At 45.7% G+C, this 12,237-nt stretch overlaps 1 protein-coding gene and 1 pseudogene across 9 annotated transcripts in view; one reads left to right on the forward strand and one right to left on the reverse strand.

The window, feature by feature from the left end:
- EPHX2 (epoxide hydrolase 2) overlaps nt 1-12,237 on the forward strand; it is a 67,395-nt gene that overhangs the window by 24,930 nt on the left and 30,228 nt on the right. For 5 of the 9 annotated variants that reach the window (XR_010945168.1, XM_067745231.1, XM_067745234.1 and 2 more), the window contains exons 7-11: nt 1,880-1,975; nt 2,504-2,582; nt 5,234-5,268; nt 7,880-7,906; nt 10,475-10,560. Coding sequence is in view for 5 of the 9 variants with exons in the window: in XM_067745231.1 (XP_067601332.1) it covers nt 1,880-1,975; nt 2,504-2,582; nt 5,234-5,268; nt 7,880-7,906; nt 10,475-10,560 (323 nt within the window). In the remaining 4 variants the exon portion in view is untranslated. Of the gene's footprint in view, nt 1-1,879; nt 1,976-2,503; nt 2,583-5,233; nt 5,269-7,879; nt 7,907-9,898; nt 10,078-10,474; nt 10,561-11,340; nt 11,434-12,237 lie in introns of all 9 variants that reach the window. The other 4 variants (XR_010945170.1, XR_010945169.1, XR_010945171.1 and 1 more) reach the window with 3 other exon arrangements.
- LOC137228168 (10 kDa heat shock protein, mitochondrial pseudogene) lies at nt 7,000-7,328 on the reverse strand (annotated as a pseudogene).

Genomic DNA, 12,237 nt, shown 5'->3' on the forward strand with positions numbered 1-12,237 from the left:
ACTGTAATTGCGGGGGATGAGATTCAGTGGTGAAGTGAGCATCAGAGGATGTGTGGGATTTGGATAGCGAGAAAGGGCTTTTCTGGTCAACGTGGCTGCTCTTAGAACCCTGGGTGCTCCTGGACCAGTTTCATAAGGTTTCATAAGCCCCCTTCAGACCTCGTCTCTAATGTTCATGCCGAGTAAGGGGCTCTTTGCCTGGGGCTGGGGTCTGTCTGGGCTGTGACCCTGCCTCTCCAATCCTACAGACAGGGTTACTCTCATAATCCTGATGCTTGCGTATCCAGCCAGTTTCAGTAGATTCCCCATTTGACCTTGAAGGAGTGTGATCAGAGCTGCCTAACCACTTCCTCTGCCCTCACCCCAAAACTATAGGGCTGGGGCAGTGGCCTCTGGGGAGCCCAGGCTCTGGGAGTGCTATTGCGTTGATGCTAATGCAACTCCAAGTGCGTTGATAATAGGTCTTTTCAGTTTTCTGGCTTAACGGCAATTTTAGAGCACACTGTTCAAAGGATGGGAAAGTGCATGCATTTGCTGAGCTACTCAGCTGAATCAAATACCTAGCAGCAAGAACGAGCCTTCTAGTTAAGATCCATTGAGGACAGAGGCGGAGTAGGATCATTTGATTGGACATCAGAACTATAACATTTTTCAGTATAAAGGAGCATAGAATTTAAAGTTCAAGTCCCTCCTTTTGCCAAGTACTAAAGGGAAGACTAGAGAACATATTCTGATTAAAAAAAAAGACTGTAGTCCAAGAAAGGGTTTGTGAAATGTCAGCCTGATGTTTTCTTGAGCGAAATAGCTTGTTGGGAATTGTGAATGAAACTTCCGGTTTGGAACGCCAGCTTGGAGTAGTGTGAGATGCAGCAAAATAGAGTTGTTCCAAGTGGATTTCTATAAAGTGAAGCTTATTTTTCTCATTTGTTTCCACTAGAAAGTTAGAGATAAAGTACTTTGGGGGAAAAATAGGGTACTTTGACTATATATTGCTTTAGTTCTTTTGCTTAGACCCCCCTGTAATAGTCAGAGTAGGCTCAGTGCTGTAACAAACAGCCCCACACTTTCAGTGGCTTGACTCCAAGTTTGTTTCTGGCTTGCAGCACAATCCCATGTGGGTTGGGAGTAGGCTCTCTCCTCGCAGTCATTCAAGCACCCAGGCTCCTTCTTTCTGCAGGTTCTTCCGTCCTCAAGGCCCAGTCCATTCAGGTGCGGATAGGAAAAGAGGGAGAACCAGGTGCGCGGGAGGTTTACGGCCCAGATGGGCCACACATTTCTTCTGCTCATATGCCACTGGCCAGTCACGCGGCCACTGCAGGAAGGTTGGGGGAGGCCTGGAAAATGCCAGCAGGAGGCAAGGAGAAGAGAAGGAGGTGGATGTTGGGCCCCGGCAGTCTTGGCCATACCCACGTAGCCCACAAAGGACCGGAAGTATAGCAAAGCTGGAAAAAATGTTCATATTCAAGAGCTAAACAGCTTTTAATGAAATAATCATGGTATTCTGCACCTTCATGTGAATACCATGCCCGTACAAAATCAGCCCCCAGTTTAAAATGTGGAAAACATGTCAAATGACAGCAGAAACTCTGACAGGATGAGGGCCTCTTAGGGAGGAAGGCCAAGTTGTTTTGTTTTCCAACATTATGATCTTCTTTTCAGGCTCTTGTTCCAGTGAAACTGCCTGTTTTTATTGCACAGTTTGATCACGTGTCTCTTCTCAGACATTTTCTTCTAACATTGGTGGGTTTTTAGCTGAGAAAGCTGGGTCAGGCGCGATCTGGCAACGTATTGAAATGGCCCGGGGCGATCTGCGGAAGAGGTGCCTGGTTACCCCCGGCCTGCACTGAGGTCACTCCCCGCTCACCTCTCTCTTCTACAGCCTGGGATGTGTCTGCATTTTGTGGAGCTGGGCTCTGGCCCTGCCGTATGCCTCTGCCACGGATTTCCGGAGAGCTGGTTCTCTTGGAGGTACCAGGTAAGGGAAACTGGGGGAAGTACGCCCCAGTCAGGGTGAGGGGAGAGAAGTGTCTAGATGGTGTGAGCCAGCCTGGAATATCATTAAGAAGCTGACACCTTACTGTGGAGCATGATCTCCCAAGTATACCACGATATCTCTGAAATATTGGGGCCGGAGATTGCTCCAGAGCTCAGACCTGTGCTAGCCTATATGCCACCTTTGCAGATTAAAAAAAACATACTTCCTCAAGATGCTTTATGCCACCTGCTGGGACATCTCTGTAATGACTATAGAAATCTGCAAGGTCTTTGCTAGGAAAGGTGCTCTGTCAGGTGTGGCATTAGGTGCAGGGCACAAACCCTACGACCATCCATGGCAGCCGGGTGGGCTCATTCCAGCCCCATGGTGAGGACAACAGGTAGTGCCACGTGGCACTTTGAATTGAACCATTTACAATAACAGGGAGATAGAAGGAAGCAAAGAGGTGACGTCAGCAAAACACTGATGAGCCCACACTGGAGAGGGTCTGAATTGTTTCTTTTCCAGATCCCTGCTCTGGCCCAGGCGGGCTTCCGGGTACTAGCGGTGGACATGAAAGGCTACGGAGAGTCATCTGCTCCTTCTGGTGGGTTAGCTGTTTTACAGATGTCGGTGTTGGTCATGCCTTCTGACTGTCTGAGTTCTCCAACTGCACTGTCTTCCCCTGGTCCCAGGTCAGAGCAGGCAGCCCTTCTAGGGGTCTGACTTCCCCCTCCCTTCCCAGCTCCTGCAGTGTCTGTGTCTGTGCACTTTGGGCCCCAGAGGTCTCTCCTCCTCATACTCTGAATGAATTCAAGAAACCCAATGGCCTGTGCCCCAAGGGGGTCTCCTGCTAGTCATTGAGGATATAGGATGTAGGAGGTACCATCCTGCTCCAGAACTATTTTTATCTTGGAGAACTGAAACTCTGTACCCATTAAACAATAACTCCCCATTCTCCCTCCCCTCAGCCCCCAGCAAGCACCCTTCTGCTCTCTCACTCTATAAATTTGACTAGTCTAGGTACCTCATCTAAGTGGATCATACAGTATTTATCCTTTTGTGACTGACTGACTTCACTTAGCAAAATGTCTTCAAGGTTCATCCATGTTATAGCATATGTCACAATTTCCTTCCTTTTTAAGGATGAATAATATTCCGTTGTATGTATAGACCGCGGTTTGTTTATCCATTCATCCATCGATAGATACTTGGGTTGCTACTGTGAATACTGCTGCTATGAACATGGGTGTACAAATATCTCTTTGAGTCCCTCCTGTCAGTTCTTTGGGGTATATACCCAGAAGTGGAACCGCTAGATCATATGGTAATTCATAGGCCAGATTCTTAACCCAGCGTCTGTGGATCCCAGTGGGAGTCTGTCCAAGGATGGGTGTCAGGGACCTGTGAACCCTTGAGAACATGTGTGGGTCTATGAGCATTTTCCTTGGGGAGGGGGGAGTCCATTGTTTTTATCCGTTTCAGAGGGATCCTCAGCCCCAAACCTTTAAGAACCCTGAGTGGAGGCAGGGATGGGAAGCAGCGAGGTGTGCAGCAGAGTCGCTGGTCCTTCTGTGGTCAATGATGCTCTTAGCAGCTTAGCAAGCCAAGCAGCAGCTCACCACCCCTTTTCTGAGCTGCTTCGGCTGCATGCACGTCAGGCCTGTTGTGTTGGGTTTGAAGCCCGCTGACGTGGGCTGGGGCTCTCAGTCACTCAGGAGGCCACCACCAGGCCACTCAGCCTGTCATGACAGAGATGTGCTTCCATGGTTGTTCCCTAAATGTCATGGTGTCGACTCAGCTGGTCCTCACTGCCTCTTGAACAATGCAGAAGCATTTTAGACAAAAGGAAGGACTTCAGTCCAAATATTCAGGAAAGACATCTAAGGTTTTTTTTTTTTAATTTCATTATTTAAATGTTTATTTTTATTTATCTATACTGCAATCTTCCCTGAATCCCCTGGGCATTACTTAGTAATATAATTTATCATTCAAACTACAACACTATTAAAAGAGAAACTATTAATAATAACACATAAACTAAAACTGTCCTGGACAAACTGGGACTTATGGTCATACCCTAATTATGACTCTTTTTTTTAAATAAAAACATAATTTACATGTTAACTGTTGTCAAAGATTATACATAACATTAATTCTAAAGCCAAGTGCAATGATTTGGAATGCATATATGTACATTTCAGATCATTTGTATATAAATTTCAGTTCATTTGGCAGTAGATTTTAAGTAACAAATTATTTTCCCTTAAAATTATGAAGGCTTTGTCCTAGTATTTTCTAGCTTCCCTCGTTGCTATATAGCATTCCAGTGCCATGGTACCTTTTTTCCTTACCCTTGAGACTTTTAGGATCTTTATCTGTTGTGTTCTAAAATGTTATGATATTGTGCTATGATATGGGTCTTTTTTCATCTACTTTTCTGGGTACATTTAACTTTCAGTTCTTGGAAATTTTCTTGAATTATTTCTTTGAAAATTTTTTTCTCCTGTTTTCTCTGTTTTTCTTTCTTTTTCTTTTCTGGAATTGCTATTATTGGTAAAATGTCCATACTGCCCAAAGCAATCTACAGAGTCCATGCAATCCCTATCAAAATCCCAATGACATTTTTTACAAAAATAGAAAAAACAATTCTACAATTCATATGGATCCACAAAAGACTACAAATAGTCAAATCAATCTTAAGAAAGAACAAAGCTGGAGGACTCATACTTCTTGATTTCAAAATACATTACAAGGCTACAGTAATCAATACAGTATGGTATTGGTATAAAGACAGACATACACGCCAATGGAATAGAGAGTCCAGAAATGAATCCTTGTGTATCTGGTCAGATAACCTTCAAGAAGGGTGCCAAGGCCACTCAATGGGGAAAGGACAGTCTGTTCAACAAATAGTGTTGTAAAAACTGAATATCCATATGCAAGATAATGAAATTGTACCCTTACCTTACACCATCCACAAAAAACAACTCAAAGTGGATTACAGGCTTAAACTGAAGACCTGACACTAAAATTCCTAAATGAAAACATAGTGGAAAAGCTTCATGATGTTGGTATTAGCAATGGTTTCATGGATATGACACCAAAAGCACAGGCAACAACAACAAAAATAAACAAGCAGACTATATCAACCTAAGAATTTAATAAGATATTTTTTTTTGCCAAAGGGGCTCTTTTAGTTTTCTGGTAATTTTTAAACATGCAAATTAAGTGTATTTCTTTTATTTTTAATTGCAGAAATAGAAGAGTATTCCATGGAAGTGTTATGCAACGTAAGAAGGATTTTTGGGTAACATCTGTAACTTCTTCTCCATCCTTGTGTTTTCATTGATATAAGACAGAAATGTGGGTGTTCATTTAAATCCTAGGAAAGCAGCATTTCATAACATTTGGGTACAAATTCTTTCTGAAAGTCGAAGTATTTTGAAATAATAGCCATTGTTGACTGTATATCAAGTACTTTTCTAAGTATTTGATGGAAGAGGAAACTGAGTCACGGGGAGGTTAAGTAATTGCCTGAGGTCAACAGCTTGTAGAGCCAGGTTTAAACCCTGTAGTAGCTCCCATGCTCCTGCTCTTAGCTACCCCACCATATCACCTTTCCCTTCTGAGAATTTAAAAAAATCACTTTATTGTGGTAAACACATTGTTGGCCAGACCTAGGGAGTTAGTGTGTGGACTGGGGACTGCAGAGGCATTCCTGTTCTAAGATAGGCATACGCACCATCGGGGAGAGGGACCCTCATCTTAGAGCTTGCAGGGGAAGGCCAAGGCTGAGGTGAGGAGAGACTGTCACCCAAACCTCCATCAGCCCTGGAGCAAAAGCAAAGGCTGGAGGGACCGAGAGGAAGAAACAGCCTCCCGCTTGGCCAGAAAACTGGCGATGCCAGTGATTATGCTAAAATTACAGAAAGCCTTCATCTAGGAGGGTCACATCTCTGCCTGGAGCACCCCATCAGGCCCCACATGCAGGCTTGATGTCTCATAAGGGGAGCTTGTCCGTGCTCGGACAAGTCTGAGGAGCCAGTCTGAGAACCCCAAAGTTAAAGGAATAATAAAGAAAGAAGAAAGCAGAGAGATGCTATGAATAAAACTGTAGTGCTGAGGGAGTGGTTTGGACAACATCAGCTGGGGGTCCTAGAAGGAGAAGGTAAAGACGTCCCTGCACCTATTTAATTTCCCCCATTCCTCCTTAATCGCTTCTCTCACTGATGGGGGTCCCAGCTCACCTCAACCACTGTAACTGGACCACAATTCTGCACCCTTCATCCCTTAGAGACCCTCTTACGTCAGACAGTCTGTTGGTTCCTCATGGGGAACCTCACTTTGCACATTATAGGATTTCTGGGAAACCCTCAGCTAAATTCCCCATTAGTGTGTACATTAGTCGGCTTGGGCTGACATAACAAGACACCACAGACCAGGTGGTTTAAACAACAGAAATGTGTTTCTCACAGTTCCGAGATCTGGGTGCCAGCAGGGTCAGGTTCTGGTGAGCACCCTCTCCTGGCCTGCGGGTGACCACCTTCTCACTGTCTTCACATGGCAGGGAGAGAGAGCCGGCTCTCTGGGACTCTTCTTATAAGAACGCTAATCTTTTCAGGTCAGGGCCACACCCTCATGACCTCATTTAACTGTAATTACTTCTGTAAAGACCCTGTCTTCAAATACAGTCACACTGGGAATTAGGGCTTCAACATAGGAATTTTGAGGGGACACAAACATTCAGTCCATATAACAGAGGGTTCAAAAGACCTCCTGACACCATTCAATAATTGTTCCCCTCTCTTTGGGGGGGAAGATGAAAATAAATGATTGAAGTGAATTACACCAATACTGTGAGCCTCCTTCTAAAAAAATATGTGTGTAATTTCACCAATGGAACCTGTCATCTGTGCTTGCTTTTTTTTCCCCCTTAGTTTATTATAAAAGAGAAACATGGAAATTATTTACATGATGAAAAGATTTCAGAACTTCAGTGGAATGGGCAGCCTCAGTGATGCCATTTCAGTAGTGACTTATTTCAGTCTATGTATTTTCCAAGAATGTCACCATCTCTAAATAAGAAGTAATCCATGTCATCTAGAACTAATTTGGTTCATCCATATTCTGGGAAAAGAACTTCATCTCCAACTTTCATGCTAACTAGTTGAATCTCTCCAACCTTTCCTTTAGAGCCTGATTCAACAGCAACTACTGTTGCTTGCAATACTTTTCCTTGAGTATTTTCTGGAAGCATAATGCTTCCTTTGGATACAGGTTTGGCTGCACTTCTTTCAACTAATACTTGGCCAAAGAAGGGAAGAAACTTTCTAAATTCCTGTCCTGCCATGACTCCAGCCACTGCAGTTCGTACTCTGCTCTCATGCCACTGCTGCCAGGAGGGGCGTGCAGTCTGGCCCTCTGGACATATCTGTTGTTGCCTTTTTTTTTTAATTAATTAATTAGTTTATTTATTTATTTTTGGCTGAGTTGGGTCTTTGTTGCTGCGTGCCAGCTTCCTCTAGTTGTGGCGAGCAGGGGCTACTCTTCGTTGCGGTGCACAGGCTTCTCATTGTGGTGGCTTCTCTTGTTGTTCTTGTCTTTCCTCTGTATGTGTCTGTGTCCAAATCTTCTGTCTTGTATTGGATCAGGACCCGCCCTAATGACCCCATTTAACTTAATCACATCTTTACTTAAGATCCTATCTCCAAATAGAGTCACATTCTGAAGTACCAGGGGTTAGGGTTTGGGCTTCAGCATATGAATTTCGCGGGGGGGTGGGGTGGGGAAGGTGGGGGACACAATTCAGACTGTAACCAAGGCAAACACAGTAATTCTAACCTCAAAGCCGCTGAGGTGATGGATACAGTTCTGATTTTGTGTGTGTGTTTTCTTTCTTAGGACATGGTCGCCTTCCTGGATAAGTTGGTAAGTAATTATTTTGAACTCATCTCTTTGGAGAATTCTGTTTGGAAGTGGGCAATTAAAGAAAAGCTGTGACCTTTGAAGGTGTCAGCTGTTAGAGCCCTGAAGGGAGTGGTATGGGAGGGGGAAGGTGGGGTGGTGGGTCGGAAGGGATTATAAAGACAGGTTTGGAGAATATAGAGGTGAGATTGGTTTGGTTCTTGTTTCACGAAAAGCATCTTCCAGGGGATAGAATGTCTCTGTTGGCTTTAAGCCAGATGAAGAGCCTTAGTGCCAGCTGAAGAAGGTTGGGAAACATCCGATAGGCTAATACTTCCCAGCTTCTTAAAACTTCCATCCCTTTTGACATATTTAAAATCGAATGTCTTCGTTTAACATGGTTTGGAATGTCAAACTCAATGAAAACGATCAACAGGGGTCATCTGAGAATACACTGCCGCAGAGCACACACACTCTTCTGAGACTCAGGTACATCCTCTGCCACCTTCAGTCAGGTCACGTGGCAGAAGGGAGACACCGCAGCATGGCTGAGGGGGCAGAGGGCCCAGCCAGGACAGTGACGGTACAGGGGGGCTGAGATGACGAAGGAGTTCCAGATCTACAGCAGGGCCTGGTGTAGGACGTGCGGTAACAATGTCATGTCCCATCCTCTGCAGATTCTCAGTCCTGTGGAACTGGCTTTGGAACTTTTGAGTGTGATGGGGATAGCTAAGGCCCAGTGTGGCCGCCCCACTCCTGACTTTTTCTAGAAGATTTCCAACTGGCTGGGAACGTCTCTTATTCTGATGGTTGAGAGGGAGTCTCTGTGGTTGCTGGCCAGCTGGGTCAGGTGTCCGTCCCCGGCCCAGTCATGACTAGGATATGTGGGAAGGAGACTGGGCCAACCTGGATGACCTGGGTGACCAGATGAGGTGGTCATTTGCCACCTGGAGGTGGTGCCTGAAGCCTTTGGAGGAGATGAGCTCCCCAACGACAGGCCTGAAGGCTGAGCCATGGAATAGTCCCAAGTGAGAGGTAGAGAGGGAGTCGTAGACTCAGGGAAGCAAGAAGAGTCTGGAAGGCAGAGTTTCACAGAAGCCCAGGGAAGAATGTTTCAAAGGAAATGCCTCATGCTGCTGTTGACTAAAAAAAAAAGCACAACCTAAAGGTTGAGAAGTGTGTTTTATTTGGTGGACAAACTGAGGACGTAAGCCCGATACAGCATCTCAGATAGCTCTGAGACTGCTTCCAGAGAGGTAAGAGAGGAGGCAGGATATATAGTAGTTTCTGCAACAAAGTCTAGGTAGTCGGAGCATCAAAAGATTACTCTTAATTAAAGAAAACCACGTATCTCAAGTTAAGGAATTTAGCATTTTTCTCTGTATTGGAAGGTGCAAGAGTCTGGGCTCATAGAAATCATTCCTTCGACATGCACCTCTGCTAGCTGGGGCCGGTATCCTGCTTTTCTCCATCCTGAATCCCCTCCGGGTGCCCCATTGAGGGCGGCTGCATGACTGAGGGCTTGGCAGTGGGCAGCCTGTTTGCCTCCATCCTGAGTTCCCGAGGGTTCACCAGCGGGGTGACTGCAGTGACTTGGTGGCTGCAACATCCTTTGTTTACTGATACGCCAGACAGCATTTTTTTCACTCACACTGCAGAACAATCGGAAGAATGAGAACCAAGAGGGGAACAAAATTATTAGTGATTAGTAGCCTTAAAGAGAGAAGTTTCAGTGGACTTGGGCGTAGCAGGGAAGAAGCCACTGGAGGGACTTAGGAAGGTCGTTAGGGAGGCACCTGATATAAACCATTGTGAAAAGCGGGAGAACACAGCAGACGGAGTGTGGCAGAGAGCTGAGGCAAGGAACCGCCTTTCCAGCTCCTTTCCAGCTGGTGGTGGGGCCGGGGCGGATCGGAGGCCCTAAAGCGCCCAGCGGGTGGCATAGAGGAGGGAGCCCTAGTTTAGGTTAGGAGACCTGGGTCTGAATGGCGGTTCCCCCATTTACCATCCGTGCAGCCTGGCCAAGTCACCCGCCCCCTGTGAGCCATCTTTTCATTGGTAAAATGTGAGTTCGAAGGTTACTGGGAGGATTCCAGATAAAGGGCCTGTGACACAGAAGATCCTGCACGAAGGGAGCTGTGGTCGCTCGTGGTTACAGCAGCAGAGGAGAGGAAGGCGCAGGGAGAAACTGGGAGGTAAAGGATGCTTCTGAGGCGTGTAGAAAAGATCCGAAAGAATGGGGAACAGAATAATAACCACTCAGTGAAAGATGAGCACGGAGGGCAGGGGCGGTGTCATTCTAACGTGAAGACAGAAGGGAGGAAAGGAGGTGAAACAAAGTTTGATTTGTGGGAAGATAGAGAGGGAATTCATGGCCAATGGCCTCAGTCTTCTGAGAAGATTTAAGAGGCCAGCTATTTGTGTGCAGGGTCGGCGGGGCCCGTGCATGGGACCACAGGCTTCAAGAGGGCGGGTGTTGGGCGTAGCTGCTGCGGTTAGGCCTAAGGGGAGCCCCCAGGCCTCCGGCTCTCAGCATCCCCTGTCCTGTCCCGGAAAGCTACTCACACTCAGCCCCCTTCTTTGTCCTCCTAGGGCATCGCTCAAGCTGTGTTCATTGGCCACGACTGGGGTGGCATGCTGGTGTGGAATATGGCTCTTTTCTACCCCAAGAGAGTGAGGTAATTAGGCCTCGGGCATCAAGAATTTGGGTCAGACTGGACTTGAATTCCCTAGACTCCTTCCTCAGGTCTTGAATTCCAGAAAACTTCTTGAAAACAATAGGTTATTACCTGGGAAGGTGACACCGTAGCTCCTTAGCTCATTGGTGTATAAGTAGGGAGGGGTTAATGAGCTAACGTCTTGGGCACAAGGCCTGTCCCAATCACCAGTAATGCAACGAATAATTCAGGGCCTGTGTAGCCAGTGGGAATGCAGGAGAATGAGGGTGGGCTTTGAGGGGAGGAAGTGAGGCAGCAGGGGATGTCAGAGTCATAGAACTGAGTGCCAGGAGACACTTTAGCCCTGGTCAGAGTCAGAAAATGTGGCTTTCACTTTTACCCTGAACTGGCTACGTGACAAATCACTTCACCCGTTAGGCCCTGGTATCTTCAACCACAAAGTGGTAATGGTCACTCCTACCCGACTCTTCAACCTGCAAAATACAGTAAAACAGATGTCAGGTTGGAATGATATGTCATGATTGCCATCACATCACTCATAATCATTCTCAGAATGACATTTCAGGGCACAAGTGGGAGCTTTCAGGTGATGGGTTTTGAACCTGGAGAGTCAGGTGGTCCTTGTGGCCACACCCCATTTGAGCTGGTAACTGCAGTTAAAGCCTGTCTGACCTCCCATTTCAGCCTCGGATCTTAGCAAATTAATTAAAACAACATCCTTAGCAGCCATCTGTGTTTCCCTAACTAATCCAGTTACTTTTTATTTTGCTGAGTTTATAGGAATGGAAACGCTGGAGAAACTTTGTTCAGCTCAAGCCCAGCTCAAATGGTTGGATGATCTCAAAGACCAGAAAGAATCACACATTTCCTAAAGTATTTTTAAAGTTTTTGCACGCTGTTTTGATCTCTTTAGCTTCTCTCTCTGTCCTCTCTGTCATTCAAAAGTGAGATAAGAAAGCTCTTAAGAATCAAGTTCACCAAAAAGTTACCCTGCAGGCTGCGTTAGATGCTCCTTGAAGGGAACAAAAAGAAATAGAGCAACAACATATGGTCTCCACTTGTTGTTGTTTTATTAAACTTAATCTAGTTCTCCTGTGAGAATTTTAAAAGATTTAACGTGAGCCAAATGAGGTTTTGTGCAGAGTAACGTCAGATCCGAGATGCGGGCGTGCTCTGGTTTCCCGTTCCTCTTCTCCTATGCTGTTTCCACCCTGCCTGCTGTTGATTCTGGAGTAGTTGCTCATTCTACGTCTGCTCTCATCAAAGCAGCCCTGTTACCTCCTTTCTGGGAGGGCGGGAGGGAGCTGAGACCCTCTCGCAGGGCTGTCCCCCCGCATCTCTGGGTCTGGGAGCATGTTTTATTTAAGGATATTGCTAACAGCACAAATCTCTGCCTTTCTAGCCAGACAATGAATGAAAGAAAAAAAAAAAAGCCCACATTTAATGTGGAATATTTCTTTGAATCCTTGGTTTTGCCTTTCTACTGAAATAAGCTTTGGGAACCTATTTAAAATCAGGGTCTATTCTCTTGTTTGTTTTATATCCTTTCTTTAACAATCACCTGGAGACGCTGCTGCCAGAAGGAGGCTGTGGTTCAGCTTTTTCTTCATCTTAATGCAGTTGGCAGCAGCATTTATATATTATCATCTCGTTTAGTGATGATTTTTTTATATATGG

The sequence above is a fragment of the Pseudorca crassidens genome, chromosome 7 (assembly GCF_039906515.1).
Source record: "Pseudorca crassidens isolate mPseCra1 chromosome 7, mPseCra1.hap1, whole genome shotgun sequence".
Classification (NCBI taxonomy): Eukaryota; Metazoa; Chordata; class Mammalia; order Artiodactyla; family Delphinidae; genus Pseudorca; species Pseudorca crassidens.